General features: G+C 39.5%; 2 protein-coding genes across 6 annotated transcripts in view; both read left to right on the top strand.

Moving 5' to 3' along the window:
- Positions 1–18,868, top strand: part of Arnt (aryl hydrocarbon receptor nuclear translocator) — a 73,586-nt gene extending 54,718 nt beyond the window's left edge. For 3 of the 5 annotated variants that reach the window (XM_005414455.2, XM_005414453.2, XM_013509931.1), the window contains 14 exons: positions 1,700–1,765; positions 2,287–2,372; positions 4,247–4,323; positions 5,312–5,446; positions 6,874–6,948; positions 8,701–8,852; positions 11,532–11,642; positions 11,801–11,867; positions 12,021–12,144; positions 12,335–12,437; positions 12,800–12,947; positions 14,996–15,158; positions 15,662–15,825; positions 16,791–18,868. In XM_005414455.2, coding sequence (XP_005414512.1) covers positions 1,700–1,765; positions 2,287–2,372; positions 4,247–4,323; positions 5,312–5,446; positions 6,874–6,948; positions 8,701–8,852; positions 11,532–11,642; positions 11,801–11,867; positions 12,021–12,144; positions 12,335–12,437; positions 12,800–12,947; positions 14,996–15,158; positions 15,662–15,825; positions 16,791–16,880 — 1,561 coding nt within the window. In that variant the 3' untranslated portion in view covers positions 16,881–18,868. The remainder of the gene's footprint in view (positions 1–1,699; positions 1,766–2,286; positions 2,373–4,246; positions 4,324–5,311; positions 5,447–6,873; positions 6,949–8,700; positions 8,853–11,531; positions 11,643–11,800; positions 11,868–12,020; positions 12,145–12,334; positions 12,438–12,799; positions 12,948–14,995; positions 15,159–15,661; positions 15,826–16,790) is intronic. The other 2 variants (XM_005414456.2, XM_005414454.2) reach the window with 1 other exon arrangement.
- A 1,368-nt stretch (positions 18,869–20,236) lies between these two features.
- Ctsk (cathepsin K) overlaps positions 20,237–24,747 on the top strand; it is a 9,058-nt gene continuing 4,547 nt past the window's right edge. The window contains exons 1-5 of the mRNA XM_005414457.2: positions 20,237–20,344; positions 21,805–21,925; positions 22,462–22,584; positions 22,668–22,823; positions 24,134–24,352. Coding sequence (XP_005414514.1) covers positions 21,806–21,925; positions 22,462–22,584; positions 22,668–22,823; positions 24,134–24,352 — 618 coding nt within the window. The 5' untranslated portion in view covers positions 20,237–20,344; position 21,805. The remainder of the gene's footprint in view (positions 20,345–21,804; positions 21,926–22,461; positions 22,585–22,667; positions 22,824–24,133; positions 24,353–24,747) is intronic.

Below are 24,747 nucleotides of genomic sequence, written 5' to 3'. Positions count from 1 at the left end.
TGTACTCAGACCATTTTTATATTATTATTATTAATAATAATTATTACGTTATAAATTTGAGGTATCTTTTAAGTCTTTAAATTACTATTTAGTGTTTATGAATTATATGCTGTACTGTACATTCAAGGATTCTGTAGAAAGAATGATGGTCTATTCTGTACAGGTGGAAAAGTCATCTCAGTGTTGGGGGTGTACCTCAATGGTAGAGTGCTTGCCAGACATGTGGGAGAGGAGAGATAGGGAAAAAAGGTCTCTCTCTCCCTCTCTGCCCTCCCAACCCCTCCCTCCTTCTTTCCCACTCTCCCACCATGGTTTTTTTGGTGCTAGGGATTGAGCCCAAGGCCTCACATAGGCTAGGCAAGCACTCTACCACCAGGCTATCTCCTGAAAAGGCCTCTCTTAACTATAGTCACAAGACAAGTTCAGGTTGTATTCTGAAGTTCAGCTATATTATACTGAGAGGATGCTTAGTACAGATGATAGGTTGAATAATTAAGAAAGTTTTCCTGGCTGAGAGTGGTGGTGCACAGCTGTAATCCTGTACTTGGAGGCTGAGGCAAAAGGATTGCAGCCAGTTGAAGACCAGCCTGGGCTACATAGTAAGTTTAAGGCCAGCCTGAGCTATATAGTGAGAACCTGTCTCAAAAAACCCAAAACCAAACAAACTAAAAAAAACAGCAAAAGAAGAAAGAGAAAGGATTCCTGGAAAAGGTAGAAAATTGCATTAATGGTTTAGAGTAGTCCCTGGACTGAGCCTGCTAGATTTTTGTTTGAATCTATACTATTCTATGGATTTGAATTCTAGCTTTGACATTATCTGCTGAAAACCTTGGACAAAGGACATGAGTTTTTTATGCTTTGATTTCATCTTCTATTATTAGAGATGTTACTAATACTGACTTCATAAAGTTATGCTTAGATGAATTAATGTATGTGAAGATACTTAGAGTATGGTACAAATTAAAGTCTATGCAAGTTTTATTGGTTTTATTTTAAAGAAATGAGAGAGGAAAAGTAAGATTGGAGAGAATTTCCCAACATGTAGATATATATGGCTAATGTAAAGAGATAGGCAGGAGCAAGGTTAATAATAATGAGATGTGGAAGATAGATCAGGGTTCCTGTAGAGCAGGAGTCAGCAAAGCATTTCTCTTTGTTGTAAATAAATTTTATTGGAACATAACCATGTCCATTCTTTTACATATTGCCTGTGCCTACTTTTACACTATAATGCCAGAGCTGATCAGTTGCAATGGATTGTATACTCACAAAGCTGAAAATATTCACCCTCTGATCCGTTACAGAAAAGATTTATCAACTTTTCATGGAGAGGATCTCTGCATTTGCGAGCATACAAGACAACCCCTTATCACTACCACACATGTACCCAGGGCCTTAGCACTGAGCCCTTTTTATTTGAGACAAGTTGTCGCTATGTTGCCCGCAAGGCACTTGTGATCCAATTGCCTCAGCCCCTCCGAATATTAGGGTTATGGGCTTATGTTGCTGTGTGGGCTGTGAGACACTGTTACATTTTAGAAATACCAAACTTGACTTGCCTCTGACCTTTTTCTTGTTAGAAACATTGTTAGGAGTTTTCTGTGTCTACTTGTATCCAGATCCTGTTGTCCCGATGTTATTATGAAAAGTTCACTGATAATGTAGCTTGACTTTTAATCTCCTTATTCTTTTAAAACAGGTGTGGTAACAGCTCTGTGGACCCAGTCTCCATGAATAGACTGAGTTTTGTGAGAAATAGATGCAGGTAAGCAGTAAAGACCAAAGGCGAGGTAGGGAGTTATGCCTTTGTCACCCAACTTACCTTTGCAGCCTTCATGCTCATCCCTTACCTCATAGTTACTTTTTTTCTGGAATATTTTCCTAAGATTTAAAGCTTTTCTTATTTGTTCTGCTTACGTGTTTTTCTTCTGCTAGTCAGTACCTATTGGTTGTTTTACTTTGGCAAGGGTTGAAAATCTGATGATTACTTTTTGATGATCTAAACATCAAATACTCTGTTTTGTTTCGTGGTTTTTTTGTTTGTTTATCTATGGTGTTTTGAGACAAGATCTCCCTATGTAGTACAGGTTGTTTTGAACTTACTGTGTAGCCCAGGCTGGCCTTGAACTCGAAGTGATCCTCCTGCTTCAGCTTCCAGAGTGGTGGGATTACAAGGCGTGTGACATCATGCCTGGCCTATCCTGTTTTCTAAACACTCAACAGCCAAAAGTTAAAGTTAGCATTTATTTTGTAGTGTTTTCTCCCTGACTCCTGTAACTTTTTTAGGAATGGACTTGGCTCTGTGAAGGATGGAGAACCTCACTTTGTAGTGGTCCACTGCACAGGCTACATTAAGGCCTGGCCTCCAGCAGGTAGGAAAGTTCCTTAGAGTCCAAGAAAGTTACCAACATTTAGTTGTTACAGCATTTATTATATACCTGGCATATGAAATGTACTTGGTTTAAGTTGAAAGAAAGTGGGACAAAGAAGACTTCCTCACATCCATTGTTGATCTTATTATATTCCAGTTGGGCAGATGGATTGCTCAAAACTTAAAAATGGCTCAGTATTGGTTATATTGGAGAATATAGGTTTTTTTGGGGGGGTACTGAGAATTGAACTCATGACCTCATGCTTGCCAGGCAGGCACTTATGCCGCTGAGCTGAATATAGTTTTTTAAGGTATAAAATTTAGTTTTTAAAAAATGGTGTTACTGTGTTGTTCCATCTGGCCTTGAACTCTTGGGCAAAGCAATTCTCCCACCTCAGCTTCCCAAGTAGCTGGCACCACACGTGTGTGCCAGTGTGCCAAGCTTAAGAGAGTAGTTTTTACATGTGACAAGTCATAATAATGTGTACTGAATGCCTATGTTCTAAGCAGTCATTGCAAAAAAACATTAGCATTTAGTGCAGTTAAGGGATAGTGAGAGGATGGCTTAATTGTAATAATTTATAAAGGTGATATTCCCTGCAAAGGCTCTAAGTCAAGCTGAGAGCAGAGTAGCTTTATTTGAACTTGAGGTCATACAGGAATATAAGAAGTGGTTGGGGCTTGGGGATCAGCTTTTTAAAAAAATAAAAAGTAACTTATAGGAAACAGGAAGAGAAGGGGATCCAGGAATAGGAGGAGAAAGGAGGGAGAGAGAGAAGGGGAAGAAAGAGTAAAAAGATAAAGATACAGTATGTGTATGTGCCAGTTTCCCACGACGAGTGTATTTATTGTGTATCACGGACATACACAATAAAAAAAGGAAGGAAAAAAGTCAGTTTGACTTGTCAAAAGCTTGTAAATCTTACCACCTTTGTTTCTTCCCTGCTTGGTGGGCATTACTGATAAGTAGAGGTTTTGGGGAGACAAAAACTAAAAGAGGCTAGGTAGTATATATAATTCGGGAGGAGATTAACCTTTTATTTGGAAAAAAACTATGTTTGATTTCTGGCTTTTTTTCTGTTATGGTATAACCAAGGTTAAGTTGCTTAAACTTTTTCTCATCTTTAATTTGGTGATAATATGTCTATATGAGATTATTATGAGGATTAGATTCAGTGTAAGGAAAGCATTCCAGTGCCTGGCATGTGACAGGCACCCAATAAATGATAGTTAATATAATCAAGAAAAATTAAAGTAGTGTAGGTAATGACATTTGAACTTTTTAGCCTTTATATTATATTATATAAAAATATATATAAAGTTTGTGTGATCTTTTATGCTTCTTTATACTGATCAGGGAAATACTATTTTTCTAGATAAAAAGAAGATAACTATGCAAAGAATAGAGGAGAATATATCCTTCCCTCCCCATATGTAGAACTTGGCTTTTGTCTTTTCCAAGGGTCAAAAATAGCTGTTGGTGTTTGGTATAATTTCATTTTTGGCTGTTAACTTATTTTAAAAGTCATAGGTTTGGCAAGATATCTATCTGCCTGTGATATGGTCACAGGAAGTTTGCGTTTATGTGTGATTTGGCCAGCATGGTTTTTAGACTTCTTTGGGAGGGACTTGTACTCCCTAGTTTCTTATAGTTTATATGGGTTAAATATATTATCTGTGTACAAGTACATATTTACAGTTAAAACAATGACTGGCACATATGGTAAATTCTGTGTAATTGTTTATTCTTATAATTTACCACTCTTGCTGTATTCCTAGCTTCTTCATACCTAAGTGCATTTTGAATCATAACTCATCTGACTTTTGAAGGCCTTCATGAGATCTCTTATTCCTTTTCACCTCACCTTCCTAAAGGTGTTTCCCTCCCAGATGATGACCCAGAGGCTGGCCAGGGGAGCAAGTTTTGCCTGGTTGCCATTGGCAGATTGCAGGCAAGTGTGAATTTTCCACAACCTCACCTCTTCATTTAGAACTTTCTTTTAGAACTTGTTTGTGTTAATTTTCTTTTACTATCTGAATACAAATGAAAAATTCCATAAAATTCTGTACATTTGAGAAAATGTGTTCATAGTGAATATTGTTCCTCTTTGATTTAGCAAAACTTGAAGAATATGAAAAGAGGGAAGTCTTTTCCCCTTAGCTTTGTTGTTGTTGATAATGAGTTCTACTATGTTGCCAAGGCTGATCTTGAACTTCTGAGCTCAAATGATCCTTCTTTAATAGCCTCATGAGTGTGGGGACTATAGGCCGTACCTAGCCCACCTTATTTTTAGCTTTATAATGCTGAATTTTCTATTTGTAGTTAATCCCCTTCTTTTATTCCTTCAGTACTGGGCATCTAAGGCCTTCACACTAGCTACATCCCCAGCCCTTTAAAAAATAATAATTAAAAAATTAAAAAACGTGAGACAGGATCTTGTTAAGTTGTCCAGGCTGGGCTCAAACTGAGTCTTCTTGCCTCTGCTGGTCATTACAGGATGCAGCAGCACCCTGTAATCTAGGGCTGCTGGGGTTATAGGTAGCGTCCTGTCCATCTAGAGAAAATCCTTCTATCATTACATGACTAACAGTAGGCAAGTGTAATTATTTTGATTCTTCTCCTAAGCAAAGATAAGTTTCTTTGCTACCTAAACCATAATTTTCCTGTGTAAATAAAAAGTATAGCCTAATCAGATAAAAGTAAGTGGGCTTTGGGTTGAATTCATTTTTTGTTTACTAAGTTGTTAAAGGGCACATAAATGGGAGTAGAGCTAGTCTTTATCTAATTGTAATTGCTATTTTTTCCCTCTTAGGATGGGATGTAAAATTCTAGAAATTCTTGAAACTGAGTCTCATGCTATGCAAATACCTATGAAAGATCCAAAATACGTTTATAAAGAATGGTTTCATTTTACTTCACTTTTATTTCTTCACTCTTAGGTAACTAGTTCTCCTAACTGTACAGACATGAGTAATGTTTGTCAACCAACAGAGTTCATCTCCCGCCACAACATTGAGGGGATATTCACTTTTGTGGATCACCGTTGTGTGGCCACTGTTGGCTACCAGCCACAGGTGAGGAGCTACAGCTATTACATCACTCACACTTCGGCCTCTGTTTTTCCATGCCAGTGTTGAGGTTACACAATCGTGTTATTCCAGAGATAGCCAAAGCATGTCAGCTCCAGTTCAGAAAAAGAGATGGTTTTAATCTATCAGTTGCTAAATTTATTCTTCCTGGCAAGACTGTTATTTCCTCTTGTGAAACTTTGGAAACAGAAGGCACAGATGTATATTCATTCTAAGTACTGTTAAGTGCTCATTTTTACTTATTTTTCATTTTAAAGTGCTTATTTTAATTGGTTATACTGATATGATGGCTTAGAGGAGTAATAACCTATAAAATACACAAATTTACCATCAGTTATAACTTACTCACTTAACAAACTCATTAACTATCCTTGAATTGACTTATTATGTAAACTTTCAAAACTCAGGGCCATGGCAGTACTTCAGGCTATGACTGCATGAGATGATTGGTAAAAGAGTGCTCTTGCAAGTGAAAGAGTTGGAGGACTTGTACTACCTGATTGAACACCCATTATAGAGCTTGTTATCAAGACATTGTGCTGTTAGTGTAAGGATAGATATTTTGATCAACAGACTGGAATAGAGTCTGTTTTTACATTTATAGTCAATTGATTTTCAGCAAGGTGCCAAGACAGTTCATTGCAGAGGGCTTTTCAACAAATGATGAAACAGTTGCATATCCATATGCAAAAAATCCTTACACCATACCTTACATTACAGAAAATCACCTAAAATACCCAATAAATGTTCCTGCTCTAAAAAAACCCAAAGACTTATACATAAAAGTTCATAGCTGTATCATTTAAAATAGCCCAAAAGTGGAACAATTTAGGCGTTCATAATAAAGGAATAAAAAGAATAAAGAACTGATACATGCAACAACATAGATTAATTTCACAAATACTGTGCTAACTGAAATAAGCCAAAACCAAAATACTATGTATTTAATGACTCTGTTTGAAATTTCTAGCAAAGGCAAAACTAAAACAGGCAAAAAGCAGGTTAGTGGTTGGCTGAGGAGTACAGACATACATTAAATACACATGGGCTTTGTGTAAAGGCATTTTTGGTTCAGCGAATATGCTGTAAAACTAGATTGTAGTAATGCTTACACTTTTAGGAATGATCATTATACACTTTAAAAGGATGAATTAGAAATGTAAACTGTACTTCAAATCTATAATAAGTGCTGTTAAAATAAATGTTTGGTATTCTGAAAAAGGGAAATGTGCTAGAAGCAAGCTATGTATGTAGCAGATTCCATTTTTTTCATCTTTTTTCTCCCTCCTCACACTTATTTATAATTTTAGGGTTAAGACAGGAGAAATAAATCCAGCTTCCAGGTAATGAACAGGGCAAATTAGATGACCATGAAAGTATATTTAGTATCTATTCTTCTTTGTCCCTTCTAGGAACTCTTAGGAAAGAATATTGTAGAATTCTGTCATCCTGAAGACCAGCAGCTTCTAAGAGACAGCTTCCAACAGGTAATTTTTTTTCCTGGTTTGGATCTTAAGCCACACTTCATCTACTTATTACATTGCCCCATGTTATGTTGATCATTGATTAATTGAGCACTTGGCAGGCATTACAGTTTTATGTTTTTTGTACTTAGATAATACTAAGAAATTATGGATAATGTCCAAGGAATTTCATTTATTTGTTCATGTATTTATTTTTGAGATAAGGTCTCACTATGTAGTTCAAGCTGGCCTTGAACTCACTATGTAGCCCAGGCTGGTGGAGTGATCCTCCTTTATCATCCTCCCAAATACTGGGATTACAGGCATGTACCACCACGCCTGGTTTGTCCAAGGAATTTCCCTTTGGCTTTGGCTTTGGCTAATTACTGTCTTATATCCAACTAGTTCTATCCAAGGAACTATCTTCAAACTATTTAAATTACTACGGGATTACTGGTCTGTGGAGGATAGTAGAAGTATTTATTTCCAAAAATTCTTTTATGGATAGTTACCACTTTAAACATATTTGGTAACCAAGTGTGGTGGTGCACACCTGTAATCCCAGCACTCAGGAGGCTGAGGCAGGAGGATAGTTGCGAGTTCAAGACCAGCCTGTGCTACAAAGTGAGCTCAAGGCTGACCTGAACTGCATAGCGAGAACCTGTCTCAAAAAGACCAAAAGAAAAAAAAAAATGGGTGAATTTAATAGATGTGGCTTTAGATGGCAGTTTTTATTAGACAAGTTGATTAAGCTCTGTAAGTCTCAGTAGAGTTCTTTTTTTTTTTTTTTTTGCCTTTTTGAGACAGGGTCTTGCTATGCAGTTCAGGCTGGCCTTGAGCTCACTTTGTTGCCCAGGCTGGTCTTGAACTCACAACGATCCTCCTGCCCCAGCCTCCAGAGTGCTGAGATTACAGGCGTGTGCCACCATGCCTGGCCCAGTAGAATTCTTAAAGATGCAATAGGTATAATAATAGCAAAATTCAGAGAGTTGTTGGAAAGTTTAAATAAGATAATGCAAATAAGGCACATAGCCCCAGTGGTTAACACATAGTAGTATATTTATTTGCTGCTGTTAGCAAATGTGAAAAGATTAGTTTCTGTTTCATGACACTAGAAACTAATACAATACAAATTACTTTTTGTGTGGAAGATTACTTTTATAAAACGAAAGCAAAATAAGACTATAAACTAAAGCCAATTATTTTATTTGCAGAAACCTCTCTGGGTACTGTGAAAATAAATTCTCAGGTCCAGGGGAAAAAACTAGAATGGAAGAGCAATACATAAGCTATAGTCACTGTCATTGAACTTAAATTTCTGGTTTAGATTTGTAAAGGTAGCTCAGCATTTCTGTAATGGACTTTCCAACAAAAAGGGGCAAGTAGCATTCTCTCCTGGAAATAATTGTTATTCCTGTTTAACTAGAATGGTCAGATCACCCTGGACTCTAGTAAGAAATGTGATAAATATACTTTCTCCTTATTTAGTCACTTAGTTTTTCCTGCTTCGTGTTTTGGTTGTTTGTTTTGGGGTGTTTTAGGGTGTGGGTTGATACTAGGGATCAAACCCAGGGTCTTGTGTAACTCTAGGCAAATGTGCCACCTCTGAGCCACATCCCTAGCCTTCTTATGTTGTCTTAACCTTGAAAAAGACAGGTGCTTCAGGGAAACCACCACAAGAGTTTTTTGGTTGTAGAAAGGTAAAATTTTTATTTAATTGGGGAGATGTGTGCCTTTCCCACCTGAATTTCACTGATAGTGTGAAAACCTTTCCAGGTGGTGAAGTTAAAAGGCCAGGTGCTGTCTGTCATGTTCCGGTTTCGGTCTAAGAATCGAGAATGGCTCTGGATGAGAACCAGCTCCTTTACCTTCCAGAACCCTTATTCAGATGAAATTGAGTACATCATCTGTACCAATACCAACGTGAAGTATGTACCCTTCATTCCTTTTCCAGAGTTGGCATTTCTCATGTGCTAAGTCTGCTTAGTCTTATAAAGCTATCTCCTTTTCTTTTTTTCTAGTACTAAACACTAGTAATTTAAAGTTCCTTCTTTTCCATTTTACAGGATTTGATATAGTCAATCAAGGTAGGAAAAGATTTTAATAAACAGTAATCCAGAGAGCATGTGCTCAGATGAAAGGATTTATTTATATTTCAGTGTTATGATTTTATTTATAACCAGTTTATTGCTTCAGTCTGTCAGAATTTTAATTTAGAGCCAGGATTTGGCAAACTTTCTGTAAATGGCCAGGTAGTAAATATTTTAGACTTTGTGGGCCATACAATATACATTGTAACTACTCAGCTCTGGTGTTACAGCTTGAAAATATTTATACAGAAATTAAATTAACATGGCTTTGTTCCAATAAACCTTTATTTATAAAAACAGGCAGTGAGATGGATTTGGTCTGTGTCCAGTGATTTGCCTTAGACCACAATTATATCCCATACTCTTACTAGTTTCTGTTCCTTTCTTTGAGCTTCCTTTTTCAGCTTTTAAAAAATAGCTTTACTAAGATACATTTCACGTACTATACAGTTTACTCACTGAACGAATACAGTGTTTTTTAGTGTACCACAGAATTATTTAACTATTATCACAGTCTAATTTCAGCACATTTTCATTCTTACTAAAGAAATGTGATTTATTGCTGGCTGTGGTGGCACATGCCTATAATCCTAGCACTTGGGGGGCAGAGGCAGGAGGATCACTGTAAGCTCAAAATCATCCTGGGCTACATAGTGAGTTCAAGACCAGCCTGAACTACATGGCAAGACGCTGACTCAAAAACAAAAACAACGACAACAGCAAAAGAAATGTGATGCCCAGTAATATCATTCTCCATTCCCCCCATTTCCTTCAAAGCCCTATAACAACTTTTTAACTTACTGCCTCTATAAATTTCTCTTTTCTAGATGTTTAATGTAAGTAGAATCACAGAATAAGTGGTTCCTTTGTGACATTAGTATAATGTGTAACATCTTAAGGGTCATTCATGTTATAGCATATATCAGTCCTTGATTTCTTCTTACTGCCAAATAATACGCCATCATGTGCCTGTAACACGTTTTGAATGCTGCTGTGAACGTTCCTATACTAGTTTTCGTGTGAAAATCTGCTTTTATTCCTCTTAGTGTACACTCAGGAATTGCTGGGCTACATGATATGTTAGCTTTCTGTTGCTGTGATCAACTAACCTGAGAAAAACAAGGAAAGATTTATTTTGCTTCACAGTTTCAGAGATTTTACTCTATTTCTATCAGCCTTTTCTGGTCTTCTGAGCTCTGACCAGAATCTCTCATTAAGTAGACCCTACAGCACGTTAGGGCTGCTTCTTCAGCTGGCACCTCCAAACCTTTCCAAACTTCCCATAAGCCAGTTCCAAAGGCATTTGAACTATGTGGTCAGGTACAATCACAGCAACAACCCCATTTCTCTGGGACCAATATCCGTTCTTAGTTATCTCGTTGCTGAGACAGAATACTCAACACTCACAAGTTAAAGGCAGAAAGGGTTTTTTTGGCTCACAGTTTGTAGAGGTTTTAGTCCATAGCTGGCTGGCTCTAAGGCAGGGTGGCAGGACAGAGGGCCATCACAGGGAGGAACAGTCCATGGGAAAGCAGGGCAGGCAGAAGGCAGCAGAGTAGCAAAGCAGCAGAAGCAGCAGTGAAGAAGCAGCAAGCAGCAGCAATCAAACCTGCCTTCATATTTGATCCAGGCTATCTGCCTTTTGGGTGGTGTGACCCACACCCAGATTGGGTCACCCTCAACCCCAGCATCACACACACTAGATCTAGCCACCACCTCCAGAAAGCCCCACCTATGACTGTATAAGGCTTTGGGTAGCATCTAGACGCAAGCCATGACACCACTGTAATGATTATCAGTTGTCTGGTTACCTCTTCATACCATTTAAGCCACTTCTGTAGAATTGGTTTTGAATCTACCTCTTGAAGGTCAGATTATGAGTAATAGTATACTAAGCTACGTTCCCCAGCCCTTTTTCTTTTTTTCTTTTGAGACAGGGTCTTGCTGAGTTGCCTGGCATGTCCTTGAATTTGCAATCCTCCTATCTCAGGCTCCAGAGTAGCTGGGATTAAAGGCATGTGCCACCTCATCTGGTTTAGTTTTTTTTGTTGTTTAATTTGGAGGGTATTGAAAAGTATAAAAAGAAAAAAATTCTCACATTCGAGATAGTCTTTAGTAACATTTCAGTGTCTGTAAGTTTGTTACTTACGGTTTTAAAAAACACAGTAAACATATACTCATAATAACTAGGTATTGAATACCTAGGAATTGCTGGCCAAAGGTTGAACCCTTGTACCTTGGGACATAGATTCTGTTTATGCAATGTTGTCAGTAATTTGAATTAATGGAATTACACTTTATTAATACACTTTTTTATTAGTACATGTTTATAATATGTAATAGATTCATCATGGAGAGTGGGTACATATGGGATTAGACTTTAAAGATTAGTGATTATTCCACCTACATACGAATACATAGAATTTTCTATATATTCTGTATTTGACTCTTCTATACAGAGTCAAATTCCTTTTTTTTTTCCTCCTTCTCTGTTCTTGTCTTACTTTATTTTCATAGGAACTCTAGCCAGGAACCACGGCCTGCACTGTCTAACACAGTCCCGAGGTCTCAGCTAGGTCCCACAGCTAATTTACCCCTTGAGATGGGCTCAGGGCAGCTGGCACCCAGGTAAGAAATGGTGAAGTAATCATCTACTGAATAGTGACCACATCAAGGGGTGGCCATCTGCAATCCCATTTTTTGTTAGATTTTTTTTTCCTGAGGCCCTTTCAACTGATTTTTAAAATCCTTTTTTCTTGTTTTTCTCCTCACTGATTATCATATAGGCAACAGCAAACAGAATTAAACATGGTATCAGGAAGAGATGGATTGCCCAGCTATAATCATTCCCAGGTGAGTGTGTATCATCTTTGAAGAGGACAGCGAGCATTTCCTTTAAAAATATCCCCTAGGGCCAGTCAGCGTGTATGTGTATTTTATGTGAATTTCAGAGTTAGTGAATTATGTTAAACCTTTAATGATTATTTTCATCATTTTATTCCATAGGTTTCTGTTCAGCCTGTGGCATCTACAGGGCCAGAACATGGCAAGACCCTTGAAAAGTCAGATGTTCTATTTGCCCAGGATAGAGATCCAAGATTTTCAGAAATCTATTCTAACATCAATGCAGGTGTGTTTCTTCAACCCTTTTTGAAACTCTCATTCTTAAATTCTGACTTGTAAGCCTGTTACTGTCTAATCAGTAATCTTCCAGCATATTTCCACTTAATCATAGACTGCTTCATGAGTAAGTAGGAACTTGCTGAACTATATATTACAGCCCCTTGACTGGCCCTCCCCCCACTCCTTTTGGTCCACAGATCAGAGTAAAGGCATCTCCTCCAGCACTGTCCCTGCCACCCAACAGCTATTCTCCCAGGGCAACTCATTCCCTCCTAACCCCCGGCCGGCCGAGAATTTCAGGTGAGCCCCACGTGTGTGCTGCTTTTTAGGGCCTTGAGGGATTCCATTGCTAAATCCAATTTTCATTCTTCCCTTGCTTTCTCTGGTTATTTCAGGCAAAGCAGTAAAGTGAGCAAAGGAGCTGTTTTTTTTTCCTGTTTCTTTGCACCTGTCCTATTGTGGTGTTCTAGGTTCCATCCTTGTGTGTTCTGGTAGTGTGTGGGTGTTAGTTTTTCTTGTTCTTTCCAAATTCTGTTACTGAGTTTTCCTTAAGTCCAAGGAAGTCAAAGGGACCTAGGAATAGTATAATTGTCCTTTGATTCCTAAATTCTGTGATGAACCCATCCCTTTAATCCTTTATTTCACCATTTGTTCACTCTTAGGAATAGTGGTCTGGCCCCTCCTGTAACCATTGTCCAGCCATCATCTTCTGCAGGGCAGATGTTGGCCCAGATTTCCCGCCACTCCAACCCTTCCCAGGGAGCAGCCCCAACTTGGACCCCTAGTACCCGCTCAGGCTTCTCTGCCCAGGTAAAGCTTCTCATCTGTCTCATCCCTACATGTTAGTTTTTGTTTGTCTGTTTGTTTGGGCTTTCTTTCCACATGTATGATTAGTATCTCTCTTATATAACTTCTTAATTACTTACCAGCCCAATTATTTAAATGCAAGATGACAAAAATTGCATATTTTTTCCTGTTAATTTTTATAAGATAATATAACAGGAAATATAAAATCAACAGTTTTATCAAATTTATCTAATACAGGAACTGACTGTTTGAAATGACACCTGCCCAAGCGATAGTCAATATGTAAACTAACACACGGTGTGAATAATGCTCAGGGTAAACTGTTAAGTGATTAAGCTTTGTCTTCCAACTTCTAAGTTTTGATTTTCTGAGAGCAGCTAGATAACTAAAACACTACTGATAATCCAAAAATCTCATTATAGTCAAAGTTTCTTACATAATGACCCTTAGTGAGAATTGCTTATTTGGAACATTTGGAGATTTGATTCTCAGATCTGTCTTGGAGTAAATTCTAAGAAGTTCACTCTTTGATTAAAACTGTATAACATAGGAACAAAAGAGAAAATTACTAATTACATATAGTGATGTGTATTTATAAAAAAAGGAAAAAAATCCTTGTACCCATGTGTTTTATACATAGTAAATGTGCAAAGCATAAAGCAAAAATATGTTACTACTTTACTATATATTTATGAATAATATTTTATTGAAGTAAAAAAACAGAAACAAAAGCAGGCTCTGAACTTGTCATATGTATTATGATCTCAGTTATGCAAAATGCACAGAAAGGCTGTCCATTTTTTCATCAGCCAGGAAAGACATTGCTCTTGAGGACAGTTGTTACAGTGGTTTTTCTGCTATAATGAAACCAAGAAAGCTTACCTCATATTATTAAAGGATTTATTGTCTCTCTGAGGGTTGCCGCTTTCTATAAGTTTGCTGTGGCAGAATCAAGAAAGATGGTATTCATAGATGTCTGCACAAATCATGACTCCATGAAAGATTTTGAAGAGGTGAAAATGGCTGCTATCATGAGTGTAAACTATTTTTGGAACAATGAATTTCTTTGGATTGAAGAAATTTGTCACTGAGTGAAGAAGTTTACCACCAATCTGTGTTCTGGAACTATGAAAAATGAATATGCAGGCTAAAGAGTAGTTTCCTCGAAAGACCTTTAACACATTTTTTAAAAAGGTAGCAAGGTTTTACACTTATTAACAGTAGGAAAAGAAACATGCTCTGTAGAGCTAGTGTGGGCCAGTTAGAAGTAAGAAGAGAAGTATATTTTACAGAGTGAGAGCAGACCACTGTGAAGTAGAGAGCATAGTGGCCTTTAACACATATTTTTAAAAAAACAATTAGAGAAATAAAAAGTTGAATGAATTATTAAAGTAAATACTAATCATAGGTCTCTGGTGATGGAATTCTGAATGATTCTTATTTTCTTTGCCTTTTGCAAATATTTCACAATGCAAATACATAGTTATCTTGGTGAGAAAAAGTATTTATTAAAAAATAAAAGACATTAGGAACAAAAGAATGCAGAACACACTGAATAACAAGAGGATGCAAAGTGTTGGCATGGTGGCACAATCAGGAGCGAGGCAAGATAGCAAGTTCACGCTCACCTTGGATGACTTAGCAAGACCCTCCCTCAAGATAGAAAAGGGCTGAGTATGTTGCTCAGTTCAGAGATCCTGTACTCAATCTCCAGAACCTCAAATAATAATATTAAAAGAATGCAAAGTATTTTCTGTATATATAATACTCTATTGTTATTAATACCTGAGTTTTATGTAACCTTAGTTCATAAAATGCTTTAATTCTCACAATTTACCTTTGTTCTTTGTCCTTTTACCTCATCTGCCTAAAAATAGTACCAAGAGAGCTTGATAATTAATCAAAAGAAGTAATACAGTTGGAAATAGTGATGAGCTTGAGTCAGAAGAAAACAGTAGTGACTGATAATGTTGACTCTCAGGAACGGTCTGCACAGTGATGTTAGTGTTCTGTTTGTTGCCTTTTATCCCTTTTATCCCTTCTCTTTTTAGCAGGTTGCTACTCAGGCTACAGCTAAGGCTCGTTCTTCCCAGTTTGGTGTAGGCAGCTTCCAGACTCCGTCCTCCTTCAGCCCTATGTCTCTTCCCGGTGCGCCTAGTGCATCCCCTGGTGCTGCTGCCTACCCTACTCTCACCAATCGTGGATCCAACTTTGGTAAGTTCAGACCAGGAGAATCACAGGAAAATTACATCTCTAAAGCGGAAGAACTTTTCTTCTGTTACTGAGGATTGAACCGAGGGCTTCACACGCACTGTGCCAGTTCTCTGCCACTGAACTACATCCCCAACCCTACTCCACTAAGAGAAAGGATTTTATAGTTAAAATGATTTTCCTGTGTCTTGGGTGCAGTGACCTAGCGTAGGGGAAATACAAGGTGACAGTCCGTTTGAAATGTAAAACCTACCCATTTGAAAAATACTTTGGCACATATATGTTGAAAATATATAAAATGTTATAATATTTTTTACTATAAAGTTTACTAAAAGCATGATATCTAACAGTTTTCTTTGGGAACACTGTCTAGAGAAGAAAAGTTAATTTGGGACTGGATTTTGAAACAGAAGTGGCATAGGAAGGACAGAGGTGGTGCGTACAGGGCTGTGCATTCCTTTCCAGTAGGGTTAACAGACTGAGGATGTGCATTGCTGTGTTTCTAGCTCCTGAAGCTGGACAGACTGCAGGACAATTCCAGACACGGACAGCAGAGGGCGTGGGTGTCTGGCCACAGTGGCAGGGGCAGCAGCCTCATCATCGGTCGAGCTCTAGTGAACATGTTCAGCAGCCATCAGCACAACAGCCTAGCCAGCCCGAGGTCTTCCAGGTGAGCGGGTACAGACTTCAGAAAATAGAAACTAGGAGAGTGAGTGGATCAGAGGAGAGACAGAGAAGGAAGCCCACCTGGATTAAGGTGTTTTTTTGTTTGGTGGTATATGCGAGAAGGCAGCAGGGATATGTGGGGATAAAGGTCAGTAATTTATTAAAAAGTGAATTTAGTATGAAGCCCACCCTTTAACCAGACTAGACAAAGGTAGTGATGTAATATAAAGTGGAAAGATGCCAAAGAAAGTTACATTAGTTCATTCACGGAGATCCATATACTTAGTTCATAGTAGCTCTGGGTTTAAAATAGGCAGGACAATTTTTTAAAAATCTATGAAGCCAGGACCTGTAAGTCTAGGACTCTGGGAGGCTGAGGCAGGAGGATTGCAAGTTTGAACTGAGCCTGGGCAAGTCAGCAAGACCCCATCTCAAAATAAAAAAGGGTTAGGCGTGTAGCTTAGTGTGAAGGCCTTGGGTTCAGTCCCCAGTATCTCTCCCAAAACGTATATGAACTAGAACATGCTGGTAGTTATAAAGGCCTATTTATATAAGTCCTAAGGGGATCGCAGGAGTGAATGGAGTAATCTTAGACAAAGGAAGAGAGAGTGTAAACCATAGATTAAAGGAAGGGAAAACAGATTTTGGTGGGGAAAAAATACGATGCTGCACTTCTTAGGTAACTATGACAGGTTATATGAAATACGGCAAATAGACTTTTCTCCCTTTGAAAATACCAAGTAGTGGGAAGGGGGAAAAGGTAGCTCTAGGAACTGTAGAAGGAAGACAGAGAAGGAACTAGGAAGAGGCTGTGATCTGAGGAGTCAGAGTTGCTAGAATGAGGAAGGCTGAGAGAGCTCAGCACAGCAGGGACGCATTGGCATTAGGAATGGTGGTGTGGGGATGCTGGGAGAGAACTTGTTAAATGTGAAGATGTGCGACTCAAACATAATGTTTTTCTCTCACCAGGAGATGCTGTCCATGCTGGGAGACCAGAGCAACAGCTACAACAATGAAGAATTTCCTGATCTAACTATGTTTCCCTCCTTTTCAGAATAGAACTATCGGGGTGAGGATAAAGGGTGGGGGAGAAAAATTGTTTGTGTTTTAAAAGCAAATCTTTTGTAAACAGAATAAAAGTTCCTCTCCCTTCCCTTCCCTCACCCCTCACATGTACCCCTTTCCCTGCTGGACCTCCCTTGCTCCCACCCTTGCCTCTCTGAGGTAACATTTGTAGACAAAATGAAATGATGAATCCCCAAGGCTTTAGGACTCTTTGCACACAGGGCCTAGGTGAGGTACAACGCCTCTTCTTACGTCTCCTGACCAGAAGTTGCACAGTGATGATTTGTGCTAGGGTGAAGGGACAGGTTAGAGGAACCTACACCCACTATTTGCCTTGGAGACCTTAGCCTATTTTAGACAAGATTGGGCATATTCAGGGTGGTATGGTCGTAGACCCATGGCCTTTTTTAGAAAGAAATTCTGAATTCTGAGGAGAATGAGAAATATCCTCACAGGTGAGAACCATGAAACATGGTGTTATGGGGCTTTAGAAAGCGAGCATATGTTCTTTCTGTTACCTGTGAGCAGTTCCTCTGGAAAGAAACGTGAGAGTGAGTTTGTGTGTGTGTGTGTGTGTATTTCTGTGTTTCTTTATCCCTACTAGGGAGTTATGCAAAATATGTCCCAGATTTTATCTTTGTCTTTCTGTGTGCTCTTCAAAGAGTTCTAAGGAGTTACATCTTCCAGGTATTTTCCACTTAGTATTGCAGCCAAAGAGTATTTAAGTACATATCTTTGCTGCACTTATATCTATGCCCAGCCAATGTGCAACTGTAGGCAAAGTCTTGCTGATAATGCTTGGTTTCTTACCAAACACATTCAGTGATAAAGCTGGATCAGTCCCCCTTTTGGTGCTCACACCTTGCTTAGAAAGATCAGCAAGCATTACTGAAATAGGCTGGCAAGATAAACACTTTAGTAACCCTAAACTTGTCCATAAGAATAATGCTGCATTTTTCTGTCAGAATCACACATGCTGTGTGCTGTATAGAGGTTATTTCTGCATGGAAACTCAACTTCTTGGAGTAGCAATCCCAGTGAAAGTCCTCACTGTTGGAGTGTAAAGCGAATACCAAGCCTCTTGCAATGTAGCCTCTTTCATCCCACCCTTAAAAATCTCTCATCTAGATTCCGGACTCTCCTGGATCTGTAGGTCTTTTATCTTTGCTCCCCATCCAATCTTGAGGTTGGATTTTGCTTTAGAGCACAAGTATAATAATTGTCTGTGTAATGGGACCTGGACTCCCATCCCAACAGGGTCACTTGGTAATTATAGCCATATAAATGTGGATACAGGTTACTATACTCACTCTACCTTCCTCAGGTAAGTCATGTATACCAGCCTTTTTTTTTTTAAACTGGCTCCAGTCAGCATGTAAGTGCAAGACTGAGTTAATTGGAAGATGCTGAGTGTATTTATAGGAGGTTGAGGAGCATGGATGGCCGTGGAGAGGCAGAGGGAATGTCACTTACTGGTCGCTTCCTTTTGTCTCCAGTCTGGTGCCAGGTAGTGGAGTGGAAAGGAGACAATTTATTTTTTTATTCTATGTGCACACATACAGTATACGTATATATTTATATCACAGTTAATGAAACCAAAAAGTTGAGTTTCCAATGGAATCCTTGTTTTTTAATATTGTTTTTAAATGTGATCAAGACTATAATATTGTACAGTTATTATAGGGTTTGGGGGAGGGGTCGGGAGGGAGAAGATACTCTGGGGGTTTTGTTTCTGCCTTTCCTTCAGGGTTTTATTTTTGATTTTTTTTTTTTTTGTTGTTGGCCATTTCTGTATTGCTGGGATCTGTGCTAATACAGTGGCAAAAATAATGACATGTAGCAAAGATTTTAAAGCAAAATGTTTTTTTCCTTTTGTAAAAGTTCTTGTGTTGTGTGATCTCGATTGCGACTTCATTATTCCATTTCAGCTCATAAACAGACATTACAATTGAAGGAATCTGATTGAGCGCCAAATACACAAACATAGTGTGAGTCTTTCATTTCAGGAATCAGGAATCATAGGGCCTTGATCACTCAGCTCCCCTCCTCCTCACTTGCCCTCCTGACCCTGACACACGCTGAGTAAAATCAGCAAGGACTTTCTGACCACACTGTGTGGGGTTGGGGGTTGCCCAAGCCTTTCAGAGAGACAGAAGAGTTAGGATTTGAAATCACTAGGCGCATCTGGATTCCTCCTACCCTAGTATAGCTTCCTTTGGATTAGAAAGAATTAGGGATTGGGAATTTTTGCTGCTGTTTTGTTTTCTGCGACAGCCACGCTTTGTAGCCCAGGCTGGCCTCAAGGTGATCCTCCTGCCTCTGTTGGGATCACAGGCACATCCCACTCTGCCTGGCTCAGGATTGGGAAGTTTAACTCTTCAAGACTGCACCTGATTTCCCTCTACAATTACTGTATGTGGTTCTTAACAGTTTTTAAGGTCCAGAGGCGTAAGCCTGTGTCCTTGAGGGCTTCTTTTTGGAATCCAACGTGGAACTGAATTATCCTTTCAGTTCCAATGACTGTCCTTCCCCACATCTGTTTATGGAAGAAAATGAAGTTGGGTGGGGTGGCTGAGCTAAACTCTTATGATTTGTCACATGGGTAGAGTTTGGGGAAGCATTTGGAGAAGCTCATGTGACTGGCCTAGAACGGGGATTTTAATAACTGAGACATTAGTGCTCATCAGACATCCTGCCATCTGAGGGTGGTAGCAGTAGAGTCTTCATGTGAATCAGTCAGAGCATTGATTCAGGCACTGTCCTAAACCAGGAACACTGTTTTTGGCTGCTTTTAGAGCCAGTTTCATCTGGACTTTCTCAGCAGATCCTTTTTTTACAAAATCACATTAGGCTAGGAAGGCTGTTCCCCAGCCTAAAAGCAGTGGCAACTTCAGGCCACTTCATAAAATACAATTTTGGAGCCTGTGTCTTCTCTCATGTTACTTACTTCTAGTTTTTTGTATTTATTCTGTTATTCCAGAGGTGTGGGTCAGACACAAATTTGAAAACTAAGGTTTAAGTGGTAGGTGGGTCATTACAAGAAAAAGGAAAAGATGCAGTCTATTGTAATAAAGGATTTAAAAGAGGAAGATGAGGAAGACCAAGGCTGTGTCCTTCATTTCCCCATTAAAGGAGAAAGTACACCCTAACCTGAGTAATGTGTATTGTCTTTTGTCTGCCTCCAGAGACAGTCATGTGAAACTAAATACCCAGCAACTCTTCTTCCCGGCACACAACACTGCACAGACAGAAACACTGCAAATATGCTGCCTCCTTCCACCCTAACCCCCCTTCTCAACATTTCTATCCCCGCCTCCCTGTCTTACCCAAATTTTCCAGCCAACTGCTGTGGCTGACTTCCGCAATCCTGATGGAATAAATCTAGCACCCCTGGTCTTCCGCCCACATTAGCCACACTTTGTGCCGGAAAGGAGCCCAGACGCGATTCCCAACTTCAGGTAACATTTTCGATTTCCTAGATCTTTTAGCTTCTCATTTTCTATTTAAGAGCGTCAGCGATGTAGTGAGTTGCGGGTCAAAGTAAACTATAGGCTCTGTGGATAAAAACAGATGCCCTTCTTAGTTCTTTTCCTGGCCAAATAAAATCTACTTGGAAATCTTCAGGATTCCTCGTATGGCTGTATGTACTGTACGCATACATGCTTGTTAGTAGAAACAAAGGGATAGAGCATCCTTTACTCATCCTGCAAAAGCAGCCACTCTCGTATTCTGCTTGGGCTGTAAGAGTTAACTGGCTACTGAGGAGGAGCCATAGGAATTTTGCCAGTAGGTGGTAGCTTGGTATTTCTGCTCTAAAACATCTCCAGTTCTTAACACTCCAGCTATTAAATATCCTCTTGGACATTTTGCCAGTTTGCAAAGATTACATAAAAGACTATAAATTTTGTGCTGTGTATGTCATATGACTGGCTGGAGACTGCAGGTTGTTGTTAAACTGAAGGACTTGCAGATAAGCCAGTGCAGGAAATGAGTGATGCTTTGCTTTGAAAAAGCTGTGAATTTAATCATTATAGAACACCGTCTTTCCATCCTACATTTTTCTAATCTTGGTTCTGAGGAATTTGCTGTATGGAGGCAGCCACAGATATTTATTGTTGGAAAAAGAAAAGAAACCTCCACAGCATCTGGTTAAGATTAGTCCAGTTTCCTGCCTAAGGGGAAAGAGAGGAAGAAATGTATGAAGAGAGGGAGGAGACTGTAAATGTCTAGTTAAATAAGGAAATACTGTCAACTTTTCCCTTGTCCTCCTGGCAAGATCTGGAAAAGTGTCAGTTTAAGCAAGGAGGATAAGCTGGAAATCTGTGTGTCTCCTCCAACCCCATTCATGTCTTATCCTTACTTTGTGCAGCTACAGCTGTGGTGAGAACACTGAAAGAAGGTTCAAGCCCATGCCAGGTGTCTGGTCTCAGCTCCATTTTGTGTGTGTGTGTGTGTGTGTATGCGTGTGTATGCTTTGGTGTCTGGTCTCAGCTCCATTAATTGTGTGTGTGTGTGTACATGCTTTGGATTTCCCTGTATCAGACTTCTTGGAATTGGATAAGCCCATATCATGCAAACCCACCCTCTTCCTATGAAGATTTTTTTATGATTGTTTTATCATGAAAATCATCCTCAATTCTTTGTCTACTTTTCTCAGAGAGCCAAGTTTTCCTCTGTCTCAGGGTTCAGAGGAAGGGCTTTTTATCTCTCCAGTCATGAGTCCCCAAACATTTTTCCCTGTGAATGCAGTTTTCTCCTAAGAGGGACTGTACTTCTGTTAGCATGTGAAAGGAATCTGTGACTTCTCAAAGTTAAGAGCAATCTATTAGAATATGGCTCCAACTATTTCTTCATCCTAAGCCAGGCTATGAGTCCCCCGGCAAATGGAAGAGTCTTCCCTAATTATTCCCTTCCCCAGGATGTGGGGGCTCAAGGTTCTGCTGCTACCGGTGGTGAGCTTTGCTCTGTACCCTGAGGAGATGCTGGATACTCAGTGGGAGCTATGGAAGAAGACATATGGGAAGCAGTATAACAGCAAGGTGCCCGGGAACTTGGGAGGGGAGCATGGTGGGAGAGCTGGGGTCTGAGATCTCCTTTCTCAGCTTCTGCAGTCCTCAATCCAAATACAGTACTTTATTCCAACAAAGCAAACCATCCCGTTCCCTAACTTCATTTGTCTACCTCGGCTCATCATAAAGATCTATCCATATTTTGCTGTGTAATAGTCTTGACCAGGGGTCTAACTCAGTGATTCAGCCCTTGCATAGTATGTACAAGGACCTGGGTTCAGTGCATCACCAACACACACACACACACATAATAATACTCTGAAATTTCTCTTGGAAAGAGCTTTTCAGTTTAATGCTATTAATCTATGAGCAGTTTTCTATTGATCTCTTCAGAGCTTTGCATTGTATTATTTGTATTTGTTTACATATTTTTTATGTACTCAATCCATGCATGGTTCCTTAACTAGACTACACATTTTACAATTTCAAGTTGCATGTTTTCTCCACAGTACTCACTATGTAACTTTGCACACAGTCTGTGCAAGTACTGACAATCCTCTATTTAGGTGGATGAAATCTCTCGGCGTTTAATTTGGGAAAAGAACCTGAAGTATATTTCCATCCATAACCTTGAGGCCTCTCTCGGTGTCCATACATATGAACTGAGCATGAACCACTTGGGAGACATGGTGAGTTGAGCCTGAGCTCCTGGCCCATCCACCGTGTTTGCTTTAATTTCTTGCTAATGCCTGGTCTCTCTTCTTTGTCTCAGACCAGTGAAGAAGTAGTTCAGAAGATGACTGGGCTCAAAGTACCTCCCTCTCATTCCCACAGTAATGACACCCTCTACATCCCAGACTGGGAAGGCAGGGCTCCTGATTCTGTTGACTACCGAAAGAAGGGCTATGTTACTCCTGTCAAAAACCAGGTACTGTTGTATGTGTGTGCATAGGTAACCTGGCATAACCTGTTTCTTTTTCTAGTGTTTTGGTTATGAAGTAGGAGGGTACTGGGAAAAAGGGAGATAGGTTTGTCTTCTCATTTTAAGAGAATATAGCCCATTCGGATACTGCACTCATTATCTATTTTGTACGTTGAAGTGTACATTTGGTACATTTTTGTACCTTTGTGTCTGAGTTTTATTACAACTAGTGTTACAATAAGTGCTTGTGTATTTTTGTGTGTGTGAACTGTAGAAATACTTAGCAAAATAAAATTGGAATTGTTTGGTCATAGTTTCCGAAGTTTTTACAATCCTACATTCTTACCAACATGAGGTGGCCAGTTTTCCTATAACATTTTTTTTTAAGTGTTTTGAGACAGGGTCTCACTGTGTAGTTCAAGCTGGCCTTAAACTCACTCTGTAGCTCAGGCTGGCCTTAAACTCACAGTGGTCTTCCTGCCTCAGCCTCCCAGGTGCTGGGATTACAGGCATGTGTTCCCATAATCTTAACACAGGTTTTAATCAGTAAAATGAATGATTGAGCTGGGTGTGAGGGTGCGTGCTGGTAATCCCAGCTGCTTGGAAGGCTGAAGCAGGAGGATCCAAAGTTTGAGACTAGCCTAGGCAATTAAGAGACCCTGTCTCAAAATGAGCAATTAAAAAAGTGTGTGTGGTAGGGTGAGGATCCCGCTCAGCAGTAGAGTACCCTGGGGCTCAATCCCCAGTACCACCAAAAAAAAAAAAAAAAAAAAAAAAGAATAGTTACCATTCATTTAACAAATACTATTTATTTCTCTCCTAGAACCTATCAGGTACTACAGAGCTAGGCAATAGAAATTCAAGATGGCTAATACATAACCTGCATCCTCAAGAAATCTATCTTAAAGGATAGTTTAAGAAAAAAAGAATTATACTGTGCAGAATAAACATAAATTCTAATTTTTTTAATCCTCATGATAGTATCATTAAGTACACTATTCACATTTTACATAATTAGAGATAAGAAAACTGAGGCACAGAGTGCTGTAGTAACTCACTAAGGTGATGCACGGCTAGTGGGTACCAAGTCTGCTAGAACAGATGAACAAACCACCACCAAAACCTGGCCTCTGCTTTCTTGAGGGAACCACAGTTATCAACAGCAGGGGAATCAGGCAGTGACTATTAAGTGAAGGAGAGTAAGAAGGCAGCACTTGCAATGGGTGTATGAAGTCGGTACGGAACGTCGTCAGGTGGGTGGAGGGGAGCTACAGATGGGAAGCACAGGGCTGATCTTGTCTCTGTATGCCTCTCAGGGTCAGTGTGGTTCCTGTTGGGCTTTCAGCTCTGTGGGTGCCCTGGAGGGCCAACTCAAGAAGAAAACGGGCAAACTCTTAAATTTGAGTCCCCAGAACCTGGTGGATTGTGTATCTGAGAACAACGGCTGTGGAGGAGGCTACATGACCAACGCTTTCCAGTACGTGCAGGAGAACCGGGGCATTGACTCTGAAGATGCCTACCCGTATGTGGGCCAGGTGAGGCTGGGCCACGCAGCTCCACGGCTCCATGGTGGCTGCTCCTTCCCCAGCGTGATAGTGCTTTCTGGGAACAGTTCCAGAAGTTTTGTTTTCTGTTATCCTGTTCAGCTTCTTAATGGGATAATTTCTCACAGAAGGACAAAAAGATTTCCACAGTCTTGGGAGAGCTTTGGGAGCTTAAGCTGCTACAGCTTCTAGCTCTTTGGTGTGGGTATGAGACAGGATAGGTTATCCCGTAACCTCTGTGCAGGTCTCAAGAACCCTCTGCTAAATCCCCTGTGCCTACAACCCACAAAACTAACTTGCTATTTTCATAAATCAGTTTCTTTCTTTCTTTCTTTCTTTCTTTCTTTCTTTCTTTCTTTCTTTCTTTCTTTCTTTCTTTCTTTCTT

This window comes from Chinchilla lanigera, unplaced genomic scaffold (assembly GCF_000276665.1).
Source record: "Chinchilla lanigera isolate Chin_1 unplaced genomic scaffold, ChiLan1.0 scaffold00187, whole genome shotgun sequence".
Lineage (NCBI taxonomy): Eukaryota > Metazoa > Chordata > Mammalia > Rodentia > Chinchillidae > Chinchilla > Chinchilla lanigera.
The sequence above is the reverse complement of the archived record's forward strand: the minus strand, read 5'-3'. Positions and strand labels throughout refer to the sequence as shown.